This window comes from Triticum aestivum, chromosome 4A (assembly GCF_018294505.1).
Source record: "Triticum aestivum cultivar Chinese Spring chromosome 4A, IWGSC CS RefSeq v2.1, whole genome shotgun sequence".
NCBI classification, from domain to species: domain Eukaryota; kingdom Viridiplantae; phylum Streptophyta; class Magnoliopsida; order Poales; family Poaceae; genus Triticum; species Triticum aestivum.
In genome coordinates, this window is record NC_057803.1 from 707,859,229 (window position 1) to 707,881,973 (window position 22,745).

Genomic DNA, 22,745 nt, shown 5'->3' on the forward strand with positions numbered 1-22,745 from the left:
ACCAAAGGCTTGTCCACGGACGTTTTTCTTCAGTTCAGGGCCAGTCTTTGCGTCGCTCCGGCCGACGTCAAGACTGCGGAGGGTGTTAGAGTATATGTAGAATACTGCGTACGGACTGTGTATGTAGCACGACCTCAGGTCAGTGCGTGTGCGTGAGTAGTGGGCACGATGGCTGCCCACGATCGCCCCTGGTAGTGGCACACGATGCCTCTGTAATCTGTATATACTGACGGCCACGGAGCCAATGCAAGTGTGCTGAATCCCATAGCTTCTCTTCCTCCATCAGTAGGTCGGATCAGATCGCGACGTACGGACGATCGCTTTGCATCCAGCGCGAAGCAAAAGCCCCCCGCCACGCCAACACGGCCGGCTTCCCTCCGCTACCGTGTCCCGCCACGCGCCCCGGCCGAATCCTATATACACATGTCGCTCTCCTTGCTCACTCCCGAGTCCCGACCATACATACAACCTCGATCACAACCCAGCGCCATTGTTTTAGCTAGCAAGCTGCAGATAATAAGCAAACGATCGTCGCCTTGCCTTGCAAGATGGACCGGTGCGGCGCGGGCCTCTACGGCGTGGTCGACGGCGGCGGGTACGCCACGGTGACGTCGGCGCCGCCGAAGCGGCCGGCGGGGCGGACCAAATTCCGGGAGACGCGCCACCCGGTGTACCGCGGCGTGCGGCGGCGCGGCGCCGCGGGGAGGTGGGTGTGCGAGGTGCGCCAGCCCAGCAAGAAGTCCCGCATCTGGCTCGGCACCTTCGCCAGCCCGGAGGCCGCCGCGCGCGCCCACGACGTCGCCGCGCTCGCGCTCCACGGCCGCGCCGCCTGCCTCAACTTCGCCTACTCGGCCGCCCTGCTCGCCGTCGACCCGGCCACGCTCCGTACGCCCCAGGATATCCGCGCCGCCGCCATGGCGCTCGCCCGGGCCGCCTGCCCCCACGACGGCGCGCCCTCCTCTGCTCCCGCCCTGCAGGCGGCCTCCGCGCCGGCGCCAGCGATGGTGATGATGCAGGATGCCGCGGCGGCACCCGTACGACAGCTTCGCCATGTACGGCGGCTTGGCGGACCTGGACCAGCATTCCCACTGCTACTACGACGGGATGAGCGGCTGCGGCGGCGACTGGCAAAGCATCGCGCACATGAACGGAGCCGACGAGGACGGCAGCTACGGCGCAGGAGACGTCGCGCTCTGGAGCTACTGATTGCGTCGGGTCGATCGAGCAGTTTGTTGCGCTCGATTTGCTTGCTCCCGAGTCTTCCTCCTGCTCTTGCACAACGCCGGCGTAGGACGAAGAAGATGAAACAGAGTTGGTCGGGAAGACAGATCGATCTGCGCCACGCGCGTGAAGACAAGATAACGATCGGCAGTAAGGACTGCTTCAGGGAGGTCGCGCGGTCAGGCACTCGGGCTGAGGTCGGAGGAGAGTGTCGTATGAGCCCACGCCACTGAGCTAGTTTCAACTCAAACACGCCTACTCTGCTTTTCCCTCCCTGTTCTTGAATAGTGGCGCTAAAACCAAACAGCACACATGAGCAAGTTTTGCTAGGAAAGATGTGCAACTCAGATTGATGAGTGGTTACAAACAATTTAAACATCACTTTTTTCCCTTCCATGTAAATAGCTCTGTCAAAAGAAATATATCTTGTAAATATTGCACAAGCTTAATTTGGTATATCTTTTTGCGAAAAAAATGATATTTTCACGGAAAGTACAAAGCATCTCAATCATAATAAAAATTACATCAAGGTCCATACCACCAAACACTGCCTCCGTAGAACTAGTTGTTGCCGCCCCCATATCGCAACCGACCTAACCTTTTTAACGAGTTGTTGCCGCCCCCATACCGCAACCGACCTGGACTTTTTATGACATCGGGGAAGTCTTTATGCACGTGTCCCTATAGGGCAACCTTTTTTGTGACATGAAAAAGTCTTTATGCACGTGTCCGTAGACCTGACCTTTTTTGTGACATTGGAAAAGTCTCTATGTACGTGTCCCTGCGGACACGTGCTTCAGAGCCGCAGTCATCGTTATTGAATACTTGAATCAATTTGAACAACCTAACATAAAATCTCGCCGTTTGTGTACACAAGATGAGAACCCTTAAACTCGTCACCCCAAGGAGATGACAAGAATCAATTCCGAAACTCCGTATAATCACCCCAGGAGACCCCTCATCTCTCTCCTCACTCCCACAGGTGGTAGATACGCCTTGCTTCCCTCATTTTGACCATGACGAGTAGCGTGAGCGGTTCGGCTGGGTCCGGTTTAGTAGAGGGACGTGTCCTTGGGTTTAGTAGAGATACGCCTTGCTTCTAGTGGCGTTATGGAGTAGGGGGACGTGTCTTCATCGGGTCTCCTTCGAGCGACATGATCTAGTGTGGGTGTGCGAGATTGGCGGGACGGTGGCGTCGAACTCATCGGTCCTTTTTGTTCTCCGGCTTCTCCATCGGCTTGGTGGCGCCCCTCCACCGCCTCCGAGAGGCTATGAGATCCTGTATTGGAGCTTTGTGGTCGATGTTGGTAGTCTTTTTGGCGATCTCAACGGCCAACGAGAGGTTTGGTTCTCCAGTGCGTGATAGGTTGTCACAGGTACCAGCTCCAGCGGCTCTCCTTCAACTTCGTCGGATGGAAGAACCGGTGCCAGCACTGAGATGCACAAGGGTTTACCCGGATTGACGTGCCACATCGGTAGTGCTTCGTCGTTCACGGCGGGAATTTTCATCGACTCACAAAGCCGGATGTGGGCGATGGCCCGTTCTTAGTTTCTGTGATTGCAGAGGCCTCCGTCTTCTTCTAATGGTAGTTCCCGTGGCGGCGGTGGGCACCAGGCGTTGGTTGGTTTGCAGAAAGCTCTACAAGGACCCGGTTCTATTTTCTTTGTTTAGCGGGAGCATTTTTGTAGTTGTACTAGGACATGTGTGTGTATGCCAAGTTTGACCCTATTTGTTACTAGCAGAGTGCCCGTGCGTTGCTACGGGCTATGATATATATAAATGAATTGAACAAATGATTAGGGTCGTCTCCAAGTCCGACGCTCATTTCTCTCTTGTACGCCCGACCATGTTCGGACATGAAACGGGGGCCTAGCGGGCTTCTCAAAATTCAACCGTCTGGACAGTCCATCCTACCCCAAATCCAGACCATATGTGTGAGAGGAACATGGTGGTCCGCCATGTTATATTCAACACACTGGCCCAACACAAAAGAAAACCCATCCCACGATGGGCCCTTCTCTTTTTTAGTGGACCCTCCTCTTCTTGCTCGGTATCCCGCTGTAGCGGGACATTGCTCGCTAGAACCCACTCCTTTAAAACCACACGATGCCCATATCATCTTCCCCATGACACCCTATCTCCTTCACGCCATATTTCCCGATGGACCGCCAAGGAGGAGTATCCCGCCAACCACCACGCTCTCTGCCCTGAACCCCCCTGCCCCTATTCGTGTCGATCCACCACCGCCTGTTAGGTATATATGCATATATCGGTCGTAGAAATGCATGTTAAATGCATTTTTAAATGTTATAAATAATTCCCAAAAAATTTATCGTCTACATCTCTGCAAAAATATGTGCGCGACACCAGTTTTTTTGTCTTTTTTGCACACGAAAAAAATCCTTCGAAACTTTTGGCACACACATAGAATGTGAAGCTGTACATGTGCAACAATTTTCAGTTTTTTTTAAACTTGAAAAGGTGTCTTTCGAAGTGGGTGCAATTGTACTTAGGTTCATCCATGTATTTTCCCATCCAGAGCTAGCAGCATACAACTCATTTTGACCGTCCCATGTAAAAATAGACAAGCTACAAGCCACACAGAAAATCAGGCCACCAACGGAGGCTGTAAGGACCAGGCCACCTGAAGTCTCCCACAAACTACAGTTCTTTCGCCAGGCGCAGCGGAGCTCGCCACAATGTCTAGTTATAATTAAACGTCTACAGTTGCATCTAATCAAGCTATAAAAAGGAAGACACCATCTAGCATATATCGTGAGCGCATCCATATAACACAAGTATGCATACAGTCAAGGCATCCAAGAAATGTGTTGCATTTTGAGACCAACATAATTCATCTGTGTGTACTAATCAATAGTTAAAAAATAGCTAGAAACTATTTAGTCTAGCAGATAACTGGAAGTCTAGTCTACCAGGAAGCTAATCACAAAAACATGATAAAAATCAAAACCATAGTCTTTCTATTCCTGGCAATTGATCATCCTATACAGGAAGATATAGTTCATATACCATTAGCAAATAATCTAGGCATATAGGTACAGAAGAGCCACAAGACTGATCCGAGTTTCAGCTTAACATCAACCAATTGCTTAACAGTCCAGAATAAAGTCACAAAATTGCATCAAGAACAGGATCTGACACTTGCATTGTGGTGTTTTCCCACTGTATATCTGACACACACACTACATGCACTCAGCAGATATGTATCCAACCGGCTATACTCTACGCTCTATGGAATTTGCGGACTTCTTGGCCATGTTAGGTAAAGAAGCTCCGTAAGTGTCATTTCGTAGCAAGATTGCAGCCACTCGTGCCTCCTCCTATATGTAGTACTTGAAACCTTCACATGAAGACTGTCATTAAGAAAATGGCTGTATCAAAGTGAATCTTGTGAAGAGAGTCAATTCAGCTCTACAAATAATGTATACTCTCTACACATGCAAAAAATGTATATCTAAACGGTGAACAAAAAAAGAAATATACTCTCTACAAATAAATGATCAAAGTTTACAAATGCTTGGCTTGTGAACTGCTTAGTTACTCCCTGCTACTAAAAAAAGTCAAGCATACAACTAATATGCCCAAGTTTGAGAGAGACACAATCCAAATGAATTGCCAAAGAGAAGAAAGAACTGCAGAAAAACATGAAAGATCCCCCTGTACAACAGATTGCAGAAAAGACCAATGCATTCTCAAATTATTTGCTCCTTCTGAGCTAAAAAACTCCCTGCGGAGCAAATGGTCGAGCTGGCCGTAGGAAGGAACACACTAAAACATGCCAAGAAAAGTGCATTGGTAAAAACAAAACAAAAAGAAAATATAGGAACAACCAGGACGGGGTTAATGGTTTGGGAACTGAGAGAGTTGATGGGAGGGACAACCGGAGAAGCAAACCTAGCAGAAATTCGCATCTGCTTTTCCAAGATGATGTGCTGCTCGGTGGATGATCATCATCATGCATCCACTGTAAAGGTCCTCGATTCTTATATGCATTCAGTTTCTGCAAGTTCAAAAGGTAGTTCTACATAATCACTAAACAGAGGCACTAACCTGGTACTGAATTTATAGAATAAGTGCAGATCCTTTGTTGAGTCCTCTGCAATCTCAATACTCTGGATCCAACTAATGTTCTTGTCTTGCCCTGCAAATATATACATGATTCGATCTATTTTCAGAAATTTGGATTTCTATTTTCTATGCGATCCACATAGAACATGGGGAATCACCTAAGCTTAGCTGCTGCATCAGACCCAGAACATTCACTAATGCAGTTAAATAGCTGTACAAATATAAAGAACATGAACTTACAACTTCATGGTTCAGTATATGGACAAAAAGACCCACGTCTAGAGATCTAGAGAGAGAGGAACTAAAGGCAAACCATGAACCACGTCCAGCTCCTTGCTCTTGCTACGATTCGTGTTCGACCCACTCCTTGCATGCACCAGTGACCTCATCCATGAGACAAGGGGGGAAAGAGAGGGGGAGGAAGATAGAGACAAACCTGAACCGCCTCAACCTTCTTGCTCCTGCTGCTCCGACCAGCAAGTCTCCCTCCACGGTCGACCCCGCCCACATTCGCCACTGCACCAACTCCGCTGTTTTCCCCATCAAGGCAGAGCTCCCGTGCGCGTCTTGTTCGGAGGGGCTCTCCGAGGCCTCGAGGTCCTCATCAAGATCTCATCTCCGAGTACTTCACCCCATACTTTTCACCTAATGTTCTGTACACCTGAATTAGCATTAAGAACACAAGCCATATTAATCAAACCACCGTATGCATACCCAATTAACAGAGGAAAGGGAGATTTTTATCAGTAATTCGTTATGCATGGAGAAACAAATCCACACAACCCAGAAATGAACAGCAGAAACAAATCTGCCCAGGTTCTCACAACCCGAATCTACGAACATACACGAACGGAACGGGCTACGGGAGCACGGATCAGGTCGATCCAAACGCCATGCATTGTCTCAGCATGTGCACCGCATAGAAAACATGCAGGCCTCCGTCAACCATGGGAACGGCCAGCAGAATCGAGCGGAACAAACAGAGGAACATGAATTGGAGCTGCGGTATATGGGGGAAGGGCGTAGGCCGACCTGGGCCATGGGCTCGGTGGGGCGAGGAGGGTGCCGGCGGCGTCGACATTAGAATGAGGACCTATTTTTTTTAAACTGAGTTTTTAAAAGACCATGTTTCCGTAACTCACAACCAACCTTGCAGCCTCGCGTGGATGTTCATCGACAGAATAGATCGAACTACTATGGTGAGAATGCAGTCAAAAGATATGTGTACCGGTAGAGAGTATGGACCTAGGACTGCCGATCGATGGCTTGACACGCCGGAAGACCACGGGCTGACACAAAAGTCATGGATGAGCTTCTCAACCAGGCGGCTCCTCCCCTCGCCGGTGCTGCAGACCCGTCTCGAACCACAATCACAGATCAGTGGTGATGGCACGCGTCGCACCTTAGATCGATGCAGCGGTGCCAGCGCTTGGTACGTGCGGCGTCGGGGCCGGGGCAGGTAGGGTGGAGTGGGTCGTCGATGGCTGTCAATGCACGGCGAAATCTGGCGGGCGGTGTGAGGTGGAGTGAGGGGAAGGAGGTGTCGTCCTGGTGATCCGCGACGGCCGCGTTCTGGTATTCCGTGATGTATCCGAGGCGCCGGCGGCGGTGGCGTCCTGGTGATCCGCGATGGCGGCGGCGGTCGCCGGCGTCGCGGCGTTGACTCCCTGGATCAGCGTCGGCGTCTGCGACTGCGTCTCGTCCGGAGACGTGGAGTAGCGGCTTGGGATGAGATCTACGGCAAATTGTGTTTTTTTTCAAACATTAGGTGTAGAGATAAATGCTGGCACGGATGTCCCAAATATAGAAATAAACACCGCATATTTTTCTTCTTTTCCTTCTCACCGTTCCTTTGGCTGATGCATATGGCAATGCTTGATTTCATGGACAAAAGTCAATTATCTCTTTCTTAGGAAAATCATAACTCCTGATTGCATGCGAAAATCATAACCCAAATTTTAGAACAAACTTTCCATCCTTTTTCTCTCTGTCTGATGCATATGGAAATGATTGATTGATTTCATGTACAAAAGTCAATTATCTCTTTCTTAGGAAAATCATAACTCCTGATTGCATGCGAAAATCATACCCCAAATTTTAAAAGAAACTTTCCATCCTTTTTATCTCTGTCTGATGCATATGGAAATGATTGATTGATTTCATGGACAAAAGTCAATTATCTCTTTCTTAGGAAAATCATAACTCCTGATTGCATGCCAAAATCATACCCCAAATTTTAAAAGAAACTTTCCATCCTTTTTCTCTCTGTCTGATGCATATGGAAATGATTGATTGATTTCATGGACAAAAGTCAATTATCTCTTTCTTAGGAAAATCATAACTCCTGATTGCATGCGAAAATCATACCCCAAATTTTAGAACAAACTTTCCATCCTTTTTCTCTCTGTCTGATGCATATGGAAATGATTGATTGATTTCCCGTATGTACAAGGGAGATAGGGCGGCCGCATCGGGTGGATCGAGAGACGTTTTTTTTTGGTTTTGCACGGTTTATTTGTTTCCTTAAAATCTATTATTTGTTTCCTAAAGAAATTTGCAATAATGAAAGGTATCGGTTGATTTGGATAAGTTAGTAAATTTAGATCCGTGATTGCGTGCACGTTTGGAAAGTGCTGATTTGCAAGGAAAGAACTGAGGGGTAAATAAACCGGTGAATAAGAAACCAGTATCGAAAAAGATCTACGACGGTTAACCTACGAAAAAAAACCGGACGAAAGTGGTGGGACGAAAAAAAACCTGGAAGCGAGACTACCAACTGCTCCATTAAGAGTAGAGATGGACGTCGACAAGTCCGGTACACTCGGGATTTTGCGATGGCAAATCGAATGTTGTCTATAGGAATTTACATACGCGGGGAATGGCCAATTTAGTTGATAAGCACGGCAATTTTGTACTCAGTTTCTTTTTTGTCGGTGAACTACGGTGCTTGTCAACTAAACCTGTCATCCTCATGGCAACTAAAGTTGCCAATAATAAAAGTTCGCTCAAGTTAACTTCCGAAGACAAAAAGTAAACATGTGAAAAATCTGCTAAAATCTGCTAAACACTATAACGTGAAACCGAAAGGGTAAGGAAATCCACCCTAAAAAATGAACGTGTCAATCCCATGATTTTCCATTTTGTTTCGTAGCTTGACCTCACTCTAAGAAATAGTCTGTATCCATGGATGGTGTGAGTAGACACGTGTCCCCTACGAAGGAAAATGCATTGCTCCCCGGACTTTCTTTTCATCGCCGTCCGAAAAGCGTACTACTGTGTGTTTATATGCCTGTGACCGTGACTTCACTTGTCTCTTTCTCTCCGGACTGACGGTGACTCTTCTCTGAATAAACAAGGCGAGCGAGACGGGAGTGCCCGAGACGTCTCGGCACATGCGACGTGCCCAAGATTCATTCACCGACCGAATCTATCCGGCCCCGCGAGGAGTGCATACGTCACGTGACAGTTCGTGCACCGCTGGGCCGCCCGCGCAAACTTAACGCGTCTTCGTGCTGCCCGATCCATCATCGACCGACCGTGGCCGGTGCCAGTAACTAATCGACACTTGCCAGATAACTACTCCTCCTCCTACTACTAGTACTATTCTCAAACGCCTCAGGAATTAAGCTCGAGTCCGTGGAGTCGTACGTTGCACGTGCACGTGCACCGCCCGTTGAATTAAGCAGTCACAGCAGACACTCCGCCTCCACACTCCACTCCACGGCTTGGGTGCAATGCAACAGTGACGTCATGTTTGCGGTGTCCGAGTTCAGAGTGCAATGATCTTCTAGTAGTAGAACATAAATCTTGCACAATTTCATCGAAAGTTTTTAGACTGCAGACCCAAAAAAAAGGGGGACGGAATTTGCATTCTGCTTCATTCCTAAACTATTTGGATGAAATTACTTCTCGTGATATTTTCTGCACTTTATTCTTCTTTCAGTTTGAAGTGTGCAGGGCTGATAATTTGAACTCTTTTTCTTTTTATTGCGGGGAAGCTGATAGTTTGAACCGACAACACACTTCTCCGCAACAACAAATAACACTTGTTATACTACTACTACTACTACTACTCAGCTTAGCTTAGCAGTGGCCAAAGTTCAGGTGCAACAAAGTGAAGCCTCGGCAAAATTTCACTTCAGATATATATTAGTAAAGCAGAGTTGGTCTCTTATTACTCTACTACTCCAGCACATGTTACAAAAATTTTCTTGCCAACAAAAAAACATCAAAAAATGAAAAAAAAAATTAAGGAGGGAAACAGGCTGATGCAACTTGCATTCCCGTGCCCTCTCTGCTTTACGAACACAGAACTAGTACTAGTACTACTTCAGAACTGAAGCTCCCGTTCCCTCTCTGCTTCTTCTTTATCCTACGCTGAGTGATGTTGTACGGCAGCCCCATCGGAGAAAGCTGACCGGGCTGGAGAATGGCTCAATCGAGCAGCTCGATCAGTAGCTCCAGAGCGCGACCTCGCCGGCGCCGTAGCCACCGCTGCCGTTGCAGTCGTCGTCGGCTCCGTCCATGTGCGAGCCGCTCGGCCAGTCGCCACCGGCGGCGCTCAACCCGTCGTAGTAGTAGGAATGCTGGTCCAAGTCCCCAATGCCGCCGTACTGCATCGCGTAGTCGTCAAACTGCATCATCGTCATCGGGGGCGCCGGCGCGGACGCCACGGCGGCGGCCACGGACGACGAGGACGCGGGCGCGGCGGGGCACGCGGTCTCGGCGAGCGCGATGGCGGCGGCGCGGATGTCGTCGGGGGTGCGGAGCGTGGCGGGGTCGACGGCGAGCAGCGTGGCCGAGTCGGCGAAGTTGAGGCAGGCGGCGCGGCCCCGGAGCGCGAGCGCGGCGACGTCGTGGGCGCGGGCCGCGGCCTCGGGGCTGGCGAAGGTGCCGAGCCAGATGCGGGACTTCTTGTTGGGCTCGCGCACCTCGCACACCCACCGCCCGGCCGCGCCGCGCCGGCGCACGCCCCGGTACACCGGGTGGCGCGTCTCCCGGAACTTGGTCCGCCCCGCCGGCCGCTTCGGCGGCGCCGACGTCACCGTCGCGTACCCGCCGCCCTGGCCGTTGTCGCCTACGCCGCCGGTGGTGCTGCCGTAGTAGGCCACGCCGCCGCCGTAGTTGTACTGGTCCATGGTGGTCGTGCACGAGGTGGTGTCTGGCCGGTGTCGATGGGTCGAGTTGCTCTGAAGTGCGGCAATGGTGGTGAGTGAGGTGAGGTGAGGTGATGTTGGTTGGGTGTTTGTGTGGGTGAGCCTTGAGATGGGAGTGAGGAGACGGGGATGTATATATAGGATTCGGCGGCGGGGGGAGGGAGAGCAAGGCGGGTTTGAATTGGGAGGTAGGGGCGGCGCGTGGCGGGAGATGGGGGAGTGAGGTGTGAGCTGGAAGGGTGTCCATGGCGCGGGGAGCAGAGGCCGCGAGACGGGTGGATGGATGGGGAAAGCGTGTTGGCGTCAGAGTTTCCTTCGCCCGGGATGCATCGCTCGGGGAAAGCCAGCAAAACATCTGGATATCTTCTATTTCCGGAAGGGAAGGAGGCGGGAAGGGGGGAGGGCGACGTGGAGATGGCGACAGGGGATGCCTTTTCCGGTCTTGTGGGCGGCTGCAAATCTTTTTTTTTGGGGGGAATGGGCGGCCGAATTTCGTGTTTTGACTCTTTTTGATAGTATTTCAGGATCTGACACCTATTTGAATTTTTTTTCGAGATTTGACCCTTTTGCTACCGCCAGGGCCTATGACGGTAGGGTTAGATAGCCTACCGCCACGGCCCATGGCGGTAGGGGTGCGACGGAGGGGGACGGCGGCCGTTTGACTGTGCTGAACGTGGTTAAGCACCTACCGCCAGGAGCTCTGGCGGTAGGCAGTGCGACCCTACCGCCAGAGCCCATGGCGGTAGGGTCCTGCTTCAGTGTAATGTTTCTGTAACGAAGAATTGAAGGGCCCTGGCGGTAGGCTGTGCGACCCTACCTCCAGAGCCCATGGCGGTAGGGTCTTGTTTTTTCAGTGTAATGATTCTGTAACGAAGAATTGAAGTGCCCTGGCGGTAGGCTCTCTGACCCTACCGCCAGGGTCCTTGACGGTAGGGTCCTGTGTTTTATGAATTTAAGTTCAATTGCTTGCTTCTTTTCAAATTCAATATGACAATAATATTATAGCAAGTTTCACAAATATGACAACAATATCACAGATCTCAAACAATTAAACTTGGGCATCACATACACATTAACAAATTTGAAGTGCATAGAACATTTCAAACGAACTTCAACTAATTAGTAAACAGAGTTCCACATAGTTTCACAAATAGCAAACACATAGATCCACAAATAGCAAACACATAGTTCCACGTAGCTTCATAACCACTAGAAAAGTTCAATCAAACGAAGTTCAACCAAACTAAAAGAGCCAACTATTGAAGAACATAATCAGTTGCTCCTTCCCCTCTTGGAGGTACGGTCCTCGTTACTCTTTGAACGATTCTCTTCGGTCTTCTTCTTGGGCCGTCGAGGAACCGGTCTCTGGAAAGGTTCCGGACTCAGCAAATCCTTCGTCTTCGGATTCCTCTTCTTCGGCAGCTGAGATGCTTGAGACGTTTGAGTTGCTGGAGGTCCATAATCTTCATCGTACTCCTCCTCCCCGTTGCTCTCATCCTCCTCCTCCCCTTCTTCATATGTGGCCTCCTCCTCCTCCTCCTCCTCCTCCTCCCCAACCAACCTAGACGACGAGGGAGCATGGCTCGATGAGCCGATGATACCCTGTGTGGCTACAGGCTGATGAGCTTCAACTGACCCAGCTCCAGCACACCCAAGCAGCCCTACCAGCTTGCGACAACGTTGCACGAACTTCTGCACTCACAATGAAGCAAGGTTATAATAAGTATCAGATCGACTGACTGCATGTGAACAAGATGCATCTGTTCTGAGGAGGCTGGAATTGTATCTTCATTGTCCCCCTGACTCTGGTCTCAGATTGTACGCTCCCGGGAAGATGACCTAGTGCATCTGAGGCTTCAAAGATGCATCAGTTCAGCTCACCGGACTGCAACGGCATAAGTCAGTCATGTTGACGAATAAAATATTTTAAATACGACCGTCGGTTCAAACGTACCACTGTTGATGAGGGGTGCAAACTCCCTAAATCCACTGTGCATGTCTCTGATGCCGGTCTGGTATGCCTGTTCATCGGGGTCAGCCCACTCCAGCTCCGCGATGTCTTCCGCCGTCCATCGAGGCCTGAGACGAAGACGGTGCTTCTGGCCATCATCGTACCACCTCATGTGTCGGCCCATGTAATCATCCCAGTTAGTCACTCTCCTCTCCACGTCTTTACGCCACCTCCGTCGGTTCCACTCCGTCACATGAATCTTATGCTCCTCTCCCCAGTCTGTGATCGACTGATTCTTCTGCCGGCTCATGCTGCAAGGCATAAGCAACAAGAATCATCATAAGCGCAATGAGATCATCATAAGCAACAAGAAACATGATAATCTCATGGAGAACAAAGAGCTCACAGGTGGAGCGCGTGGCCGCCGGTGTCGGTGGGCTGGCCCGGTGGGGTATGCTGATAAATCCCAAACTGCGTGGCCACACGTTGTGGCAAATGCCACTCGACGGCGTACACACAGATCATGGGCACGATGTGAAGGAAATATGCCCTAGAGGCAATAATAAAGTTATTATTTATTTCCTTATATCATGATAGATGTTTATTATTCATGCTAGAATTGTATTAACCGGAAACATAATACATGTGTGAATACATAGACAAACATAGTGTCACTAGTATGCCTCTACTTGACTAGCTCGTTGAATCAAAGATGGTTAAGTTTCCTAGCCATGGACAAAAGAGTTGTCATTTGATTAACGGGATCACATCATTAGGAGAATGATGTGATTGACATGACCCATTCCGTTAGCCTAGCACTTGATCATTTAGTATGTTGCTATTGCTTTCTTCATGACTTATACATGTTGCTGTAACTATGAGATTATGCAACTCCCGTTTACCGGAGGAACACTTTGGGTGCTACCAAACGTCACAACGTAACTGGGTGATTATAAAGGAGTACTACAGGTGTCTCCAAAGGTACATGTTGGGTTGGCGTATTTCGAGATTAGGTTTTGTCACTCCGATTGTCGGAGAGGTATCTCTGGGCCCTCTCGGTAATGCACATCACTATAAGCCTTGCAAGCAATGTAGCTAATGAGTTAGTTACGGAATGATGCATTACGTAACTGTTAGAGTATACGAGTAGGACTCGTATTAGACTTGTACTCCAAGTTAGTTTAGCCTAGGTCGCTTATCCTATGCACTATATAAACATTGTAATCCGGCTGTATCAATTAAGCAATATACAAGTTTACACAATCTTACATGGTATCAGATATTCGGTCCTAGGGCATGGCCGTCCCACCTCGGCCGCCGCCGCCGCCGCCGCCGCGCGGCTACTTCGAGTGGCGCGCCGCCATGGCCGCTGCTCCACCCCCCACCCAAACAGCTACCTCTACCTCTCTAACCCTAGCCCCTACAATTTCTTTCGCTGATACAATCTCAGATGTTACCCCTCTTATCCCAATTACCCTAGACCTTGCAGCCCACAATTACTACCATTGGTGCCACCTCTTCGACATACACCTTGGCCGCTGCAATCTGCGCGCCCACATCGCCGCCGACTCCGTTCCGCGCCTCGATGATCCTCGCTGGGTCAAAGATGATCTCTCCATCATCCAATGGATCTACACGCGCGTGTCTACCAAGATTTTCAATCTTGTCTTCCGCGAGGCCTCTACCGCAGCCGCTCTCTGGGCTGCTCTTCGTCGTCTCTTCCAGGACAACACCGACGCTCGCATCAACACCCTCAACACCGAGATTCGCAACACCGTCCAGGGAGCATCTTCTCTCAGCAACTACTGTCAGCGCCTCCAGATGATGGCCGATGAGCTTCGCGAGTTGGGTGATCGCATGGATGATCGTCATCTCGTCAACATCTTACTCCAAGGGCTCGGTGATGAGTTCAGGACGCAAGCTGCCTTCATACCTCTCATACGGCCTTATCCCTCCTTTGCCGAGGTGCGCTCCCTACTTCAGTCTGCCGCCGACGCAATTGCGCGCAAGGAATCTCGGCCCCAGGTCTTCGCTGCCTCGCCACGGCCTCACCCTCCTGCCGCGGCAGCGCAAGCTGGTCAAAACCCTGCCGCGGCAGCCCCGGCGGCACCACCACCTCCCGTGCACCCACCCCCTGGATGGCGCCCGAGTCCGAACTACCGCGGGAAGAACCCCATGTACTTCCCCCCGCGGCCTACCCCGGCGTCTCGACCTGCAGCACCGCCTCCCGCTCCTCCCACTGGTGCCTCGACATCAACATCGGCCTCTCTAGCCTGGCGTCCTCCTCATGATCCATGGACAGGTCTGGTCCAGGCGTGGCCCATGCCGTGGTCCGCACCCTCTCCCGTCGGCGCTCCTCCCGCATATTCAGGTGCATGGCAGCCGGGGATGCGCCCACACACCGGCACTCCTGGTTTCCTCGGCGTACGTCCACCTGCTCAGGCCTATTATGATGCCCCCACTATGGCTCCTTTTGCTGCCGCCCTGCCTATACAGTATGGTGCTCCCATGTCAACTCCAGTCTACCATACGAATCATTCAGGAGTCTACTACCAGCCGATGCAGCTCCCCACGTATGCGGCAACACCACCTGCGCCCGCACCTGCACCACCACCAGCGCCGCCCTCTACCAACGTCACGAGCTGGGATCAAGCTGCGTTTCTCCAGGCCATGAACAATTTTGCTGCACAAGGTAACACAGGTACTGCTTGGATCTTTGATTCTGGTGCATCTAGTCATATGTCTTCATCCAATAATATGCTGTCAAATTGCACTCCATCCTATTTTTCTTCTATAACGCTCGGTGATGGTTCCTCCACTCCTATTTCATGTGTTGGTCACACTCAACTCCCATCTACCACCAAGCCACTTCTTCTTAGTGATGTCTTAGTTGCACCAGCACTTATCAAAAATTTAATTTATGTTCGTCGCTTCACCATTGATAATTATGTCTCTGTCGAGTTTGATCCCTTTGGTCTTTCTGTAAAGGATTTCAACACCAAGACGGAGATCGCACGCTTCGATAGCTCCGGCGACCTCTACTCCATCCACGGTGCTCCCACTGCTGCGCTTCCTTCTTCCATGCTTGCTACGGTGGATCTTTGGCATCAGCATTTAGGTCATCCCAATAGTGCCACACTGTCGTCCATACTTAGTGATTTTTCCATTCCATGTAATAAAGAACCTCATAATTCCTCTCTGTGTATTTCATGTCAACAAGGAAAACATGTTCGGTTACCTTTTAGTTCTTCTAGCTCTTCTAGTACGTTTCCCTTTGAGCTTCTTCATTGTGATCTATGGACCTCTCCTATTTCAAGCATTTCTGGTTTTAAATATTACCTTGTCATTCTAGATGATTACACACATTTTATATGGACTTTTCCTCTAAGAAATAAATCTGACACACATACTGTTTTAACTAACTTTCAACGTTATGTCGCTACTCACTTCCTTCTTCCTATTCGTTTTCTACAATGTGATAATGGTAAAGAATTTAATAATATTGCAAACAGAGACCTTTTCCTCACACACGGCATTCTCCTTCGGTTCTCTTGTCCATACACCTCACCCCAAAATGGCAAAGTTGAACGCTCTCTTCGCACAATCAATGATATTATTAGAACACTTCTTATCCAGGCATCCATGCCACCCAATTTCTGCGCTGAAGCACTGCGTACTGCCACTTATCTTTTGAATATTCGCCCATCCAGTGTAAATCCTAAAACCACTCCCTTTTACTCTCTCTTTCTTTCTCACCCTAACTATAATGAGCTACGAGTCTTCGGTTGTCTTTGCTTCCCCAACATCTCCGCCACAACAACTAATAAGTTGTCCCCACGATCTCTTCCGTGTGTTTTCTTAGGATACTCTGATGAACACAAAGGCTATAGGTGTCTTGATCTTGTTTCTGGTCACGTACATATCTCTCGTCATGTAACTTTCGATGAAACGGTTTTTCCTTTCTCTACTACCTCCATAGACAACAAACCTAAATCTGCATCCAAACCATCTCATTCTCCCTCTAAATTCCCTCTCTTTACTCATCTCATACCTGAAAATCCTGCCCCGGCAGTGCCTCCACCTTTCGCCACGCTGACCTCTACCGCGGCAGCAGATTCTGCCACAGCCGCGCCCCCATCACCCCCATCTCCCACCATCGCCACGCCACTTTCTGCCGCGGCAGCCTCGCCCATGTCCGCACCCTCCGCTGCGCCGGACAACTCTCCCTCTCCGTCACCACCAATTCTACCACCCAATGCTGTCCCTGTTCCTGCTCCTCTCAATGACCACACTATGCACACCCGTGCCAAATCAGGTTTTTCTCAACCAATTAAGAAGCTTAATTTACATGTTACTACTAATCTCTCTCCTATTCCTAAAACTTACAAATCTGCTCTTCTTGATCCTAACTGGGCCGCTGCCATGCGTGATGAATACAATGCTCTTCTCTCCAACAACACATGGCATCTGGTTCCCCGTCCTCCTAATGCAAATATTGTCTCCGGTAAATGGGTCTTTCGTCAAAAATTTAACTCTGACGGTAGTCTTTCTAGGTATAAAGCTCGTTGGGTTTGTCGTGGCTTCTCTCAACAACACGGTATAGATTATGATGAGACGTTTTCTCCTGTCGTAAAACCTAGCACTATTCGAACCATTCTTAGCATAGCAGTCTCATCAACATGGCCAATCCATCAATTAGACGTTAAAAATGCTTTTCTTCATGGCTCTCTTAATGAAATTGTATATTGTCAACAACCCTTAGGTTTCGAGGATTCTACATCTCCCAATCATGTTTGTCTTCTTCAAAAATCCCTCTATGGCCTTAAACAAGCTCCCCGTGCATGGTTTCAACGCTTCTCTACCTTCCTTCAAACTATCGGTTTTTCTCCTTCTCGTTCAGACTATTCTCTTTTTGTTTATCACTCTAACAGCCACGTTGCCTATCTTCTTCTTTATGTAGATGATATTGTTCTTACTGCCTCTTCTACTGACTTTCTTCAACACATTATCTCACTTCTTCAGCACGAATTTTCCATGACTGATTTAGGTTCTCTCCATCATTTTTTGGGTATTGCTGTCACACGTGATCATAAGGGTCTTTTTCTTTCTCAACGTCAGTATTCTATTGAACTTTTAAACAAGGCCGGTATGTTAGATTGTCAACCCTCTCGCACACCTGTAGATACCAATTCTAAACTCTCCTCCGATGGTGAAACTTTTTCTGATCCCACACTTTATCGTAGTTTAACCGGTGCTCTTCAGTATCTCACACTTACTCATCCTGAACTATCCTATGATGTACAACAAGCCTGTCTTTTTATGCATGATCCTCGTGTCCCTCATTATAATCATGTCAAACGAATCCTTCGTTATGTCAAAGGAACTCTCGATCACGGTCTCCACATCAATTCATCTTCACCTGCATCATTGACAGCTTATTCGGATGCTGACTGGGCTGGTTGTCCAGACACTCGTCGATCCACTTCAGGATACTGTGTTTACCTTGGAAACAATCTTATTTCTTGGTCCTCGAAGCGCCAACTTACGGTCTCTCGTTCGTCGGCTGAGGCAGAGTACAGGGCTGTTGCACATGCAGTTGCGGAGACAGTTTGGTTGCGCCAATTACTTGAGGAACTTCATCATCCTCTTCATCAGGCCACGGTGGTTTCCTGTGATAATATTTCTGCAGTCTATATGTCAGGCAATCCAGTGCAGCATCGACGCACCAAGCATATTGAGATCGACATTCACTTTGTTCGTGAGAAAGTTGCTTTGGGACAAGTCCGTGTTCTTCATGTTCCTACACGGCACAGTTCGCTGATATCTTCACCAAGGGGCTTGCAACCGCGCCATTTACAGATATTCGCTCCAGTCTCAACGTCATCGAGCCTCCCGTTGACACTGCGGGGGGATGTTAGAGTATACGAGTAGGACTCGTATTAGACTTGTACTCCAAGTTAGTTTGGCCTAGGTCGCTTATCCTATGCACTATATAAACATTGTAATCCGGCTGTATCAATTAAGCAATATACACGTTTACACAATCTTACAGTAACGAGTAAAGAGACTTGCCAGTAACGAGATTGAACTAGGTATTGGATACCGACGATCGAATCTCGGGCAAGAAACATACCGATGACAAAGGGAACAACGTATGTTGTTATGCGGTTTGACTGATAAAGATCTTCGTAGAATATGTAGGAGCCAATATGGGCATCCAGGTTCCGCTATTGGTTATTGACCAAGAATAGTTCTACGTCATGTCTACATAGTTCTCGAACCCGTAGGGTCCGCATGCTTAAGGTTTCGATGACAGTTATATTATGAGTTTATGAGTTTTGATGTACCGAAGGAGTTCGGAGTCCCGGATGAGATCGGGGACATGACGAGGAGTCTCGAAATGGTCGAGGCGTAAAGATCGATATATTGGACGACTATATTCGGAGTTCGGAAAGGTTCCGAGTGATTCGGGTATTTTTCGGAGTACCGGAGAGTTACGGGAATTCGCCGGGGAGTATATGGGCCTTATTGGGCCATACGGGAATAGAGGAGAGAGGCCGAAAGGAAGGAGGCGCGCAGCCCCCCTCTAGTCCGAATTGGACAAGCCCCCCTTTCCTTCCTCCTCTCCCCCTCTTTCCCCCCTTCTCCTACTCCAACAAGGAAGGAGGGAGTCCTACTCCCGGTGGGAGTAGGACTCCCCTTGGCGCGCCCCCTCCTAGGCCGGCCGCACCTCCCCCTCCCTCCTTTTTATACGGGGGCAGGGGGGCACCCCATGACACACAAGTGGATCTACGGATCGTTCCTTAACCGTGTGCGGTGCCCCCCTCCACCATATTCCACCTCGGTCATATCGTCGCGAAGCTTAGGCGAAGCCCTGCGCCGGTAGAACATCATCATCGTCACCACACCGTCGTGCTGACGGAACTCATCCCTGAAGCTTTGCTGGATCGGAGCCCGGGGATCGTCATCGAGCTGAACGTGTGCTGAACTCGGAGGTGCCGTACGTTCGGTGCTTGGATCGGTCGGATCGTGAAGACGTACGACTACATAAACCGCGTTGTGCTAACGCTTCCGCTTACGGTCTACGAGGGTACGTGGACAACAGTCTCCCCTCTCGTTGCTATGCCATCACCATGATCTTGCGTGTGTGTAGGAAATTTTTTGAAATTACTACGTTCCCCAACAGTGGCATCCGAGCCTAGGTTTTATGCGTTGATGTTATATGCACGAGTAGAACACAAGTGAGTTGTGGGCGATACAAGTCATACTACTTACCAGCATATCATACTTTGGTTCGGCGGTATTGTTGGATGAAGCGGTCCGGACCGACATTACGCGTACGCTTACGCGAGACTGGTTTTACCGCCATGCTTTGCACATAGGTGACTAGCGGGTGTCAGTTTCTCCAACTTTAGTTGAACCGAGTGTGGCTACGCCCGGTCCTTGAGAAGGTTAAAACAGCACCAACTTGACGAACTATCGTTGTGGTTTTTATGCGTAGGTAAGAACGGTTCTTGCTAAGCCCGTAGCAGCCACGTAAAATTTGCAACAACAAAGTAGAGGACGTCTAACTTGTTTTTGCAGGGCATGTTGTGATGTGATATGGTCAAGACGTGATGAGATATAAGTTATTGTATGAGATGATCATGTTTTGTTGAAGTTATCGGCAACTGGCAGAAGCCCTGTGGTTGTCTCTTTGTTGCATAAGATGCAAGTGCCAAATAATTGCTTTACTTTATCTCTATGCGATAGCAATAGTTGCAAGAGCAATAGTTGGCGAGACGACCATGTGACGACACATTGATATAGATCAAGATGATGAAGATCATGGTGTCGTGCTGGTGACGATAGTGATCATGACAGTACTTTGGAGATGGAGAACAAAGACTGTTGGGGATATTACCACTGGGCGTAAACCGGCTTACTTGGGCCGGGTTAACGTCATAGTGGTATAAGCAGGTGAAGGCCCAAGGCCTATAGTCGGTTTAGAATCTGTATCAGTAAAACCGACCTGATGTATAGCTTGTATTGTAAGTTAGGAATAGAGAGATACCGACCGGGATACGAATATGAACCGGCTGGGACTCTATGGACGGACGGGCGTCACCCGTGTATATAAGGGGACGACCCGGCGGCGGTTCAAGGGAACAACCACAACTCGGGCCTAGGCGAAGCTTGTTTGCTCCCTAGCCATCGAGACCACATCAATTCTATCACAACTAGACGTAGGCTTTTACCTTCATCGAAGGGGCCGAACTAGTATAAACCCCACGTGTCTTTGTGTCCGCTTTAACCCCTTCAAGTAAACTCGTAGCGATGGCTCCACGACTAAGTCCTTTCGCTAGGACATCTGCCGTGACAAATCCACGACAGTTGGCGCCCACCGTGGGGCTATCGCACGATGGTTTGACGATCTTGGAGGGCAAGCTCAAAGGACTCGAAGGCTATGTTGTGGGCCGGATGACCAAGAGTCGTCGGGGCAGGATCTACATCGATGATGCAGGATGGGGTCCGGAGGCCGATTCAATTGAGTATGGTTACCGGGTCCCCTTTGGCAGCGTACACATCTTCATCGGCAAGATCGGTGAGCCTGGGCCTGAGCCGGACATCTACACCAACCCCGTCGAGACGGCTCAGCGTGCGAGCTTTACTCAGGTTAAACCGGCCATGAAGCGTGCCTTCGTTGGAGTCATCTATGGAGGAGGGCATGAGGACGAATCAGAGCGCGATAGCGAGACTGTCGTCTATTCTGGCGACGAGTCCTCGACCGGAGAGACCGAGTCGCTATACCGGATGCAAGACGATCAAGTTAGGGGTTGTTCCGATGGCGACAGTATTCCGGACCCCCCAGGCCAGATCAACCGGGTTGGAATATTCATGGCTGGCACCCAGGCGGCGAATTATTCTTCGACTGCCGCAGCAATGCTCTCCGGATCCGCAGCGGCAGCGGCAGCAGGGGCAGGAGGCCTTGTGCGCCCGCCGGTTCAAGTTCTATCTGATCTGTTTGACGCACTGGCCGCGCTTATGGCAGAGGATGACCCGGCGGATCAAGATGCTCATAATGCAGAAATCGCGAAGGTGAGAGAGCAGATCGTGCAAGCCAAAGCGGATCTGGCAGCAGAAAAAGACCGGATGGCCGCAGAGCGGGCCGCTTTGGACGCACAGGCCTATAAACTCATGCTTGACCAGAATGCATCACAGGAGGTTTTAAAGCGAAAGCACAGATCACGCCTGCCGTTAGGGTTTGACCCCCGAAATCTCTTTCACACTCCGGGAGCTGGACCCAGTAATCCACCGCGGTACCAGGAGACAAACCGGATTGAGGCGCCAGGGCCAGGAGCGACGGTCCAACCTCGCCTGATGGAGCCCCCTCAACAAAATATTGCGATGCCTCCACCGGTGCAGACGCCCCCGGGTCATTATTCGAATCCTATGGACAACCTTGTTGCGGCCGCAGCACGGTTAGAGGCCATCCCGGTCGAAGGGGATTCTCCGCAAGCAGTAGAAACGCGCCGGGTTAAGGAGCTTCTCCGGACCGCGCTGATGCAGCAGGAGGCATACTCATACAGCCGTGATCGGATTCATTCTACGCCCCGTCCGAGCCGGAGTTACAGCAGGCGCATAGATGAACCGGCCATATCAAGCAATGCGCACGGCCGTGAAGTGGCCCGTGGTGATGACCCGGCGGGTGGTGTTGTCGATGCTCGGGATGCGGTGAACCGGGCCCGGGCACAAAGGGAGGCCGAGTTAGCAGCACAGGATAATGCGGGCCAACTTACACCGGTTCGTTCTGCCACCTTTGCCGGACCAGGAATCACATCCGCTCTGGGAGTGCCTTGCTTGATCCCTGCTTTGCGTAGTGTGCGCCTGCCTAAGGATTTCAAGGGCCCACGCAAGGTGCCGAATTATACCGCTGATTTACCCCCTGAAGCATGGATAGAGAGTTATGAGATGGCCATGGAAATGCTGGATGTGGATGAGGCTGCATGTGCCAAATATTTCACCATGATGCTCGAAGGCACGGCTCGTACTTGGTTAAAGAGCCTACCGCCCAATTCTATCAGCTCTTGGGCCCAGTTGCGGAGCCGGTTTATACAGAATTTCAAGGATACATGTAAGCAGCCCAAGTCCATAGTAGACCTGGCGGCTTGTGTCCAGGAAGAAGGAGAATCAACGACCCACTGGGTGCGTCGCGTTTCGGAAATTTTGCACTCGTCTGACAGGATTAATGCTGACTCTGCGGTCTTAACTCTGGAAGGCAACTGCCGGTTTGAGCCTCTAAAATTGAAACTGGGACGCATGAAGCGACTCTGTAATGACATGGGAA

General features: G+C 50.0%; 1 protein-coding gene and 1 pseudogene across 1 annotated transcript; one reads left to right on the plus strand and one right to left on the minus strand.

Moving 5' to 3' along the window:
* Window positions 1-269: 269 nt before the first annotated feature.
* LOC123083271 (dehydration-responsive element-binding protein 1C-like) lies at window positions 270-1,352 on the plus strand (annotated as a pseudogene).
* An 8,154-nt stretch (window positions 1,353-9,506) lies between these two features.
* Window positions 9,507-10,592, minus strand: LOC100037613 (dehydration-responsive element-binding protein 1C). The gene has a single exon (XM_044505352.1). The coding sequence runs from the start codon at window positions 10,447-10,449 to the stop codon at window positions 9,763-9,765; it is 687 nt and encodes a 228-aa protein (XP_044361287.1). The 5' UTR covers window positions 10,450-10,592; the 3' UTR covers window positions 9,507-9,762.
* Between the last annotated feature and the right edge of the window lie 12,153 nt (window positions 10,593-22,745).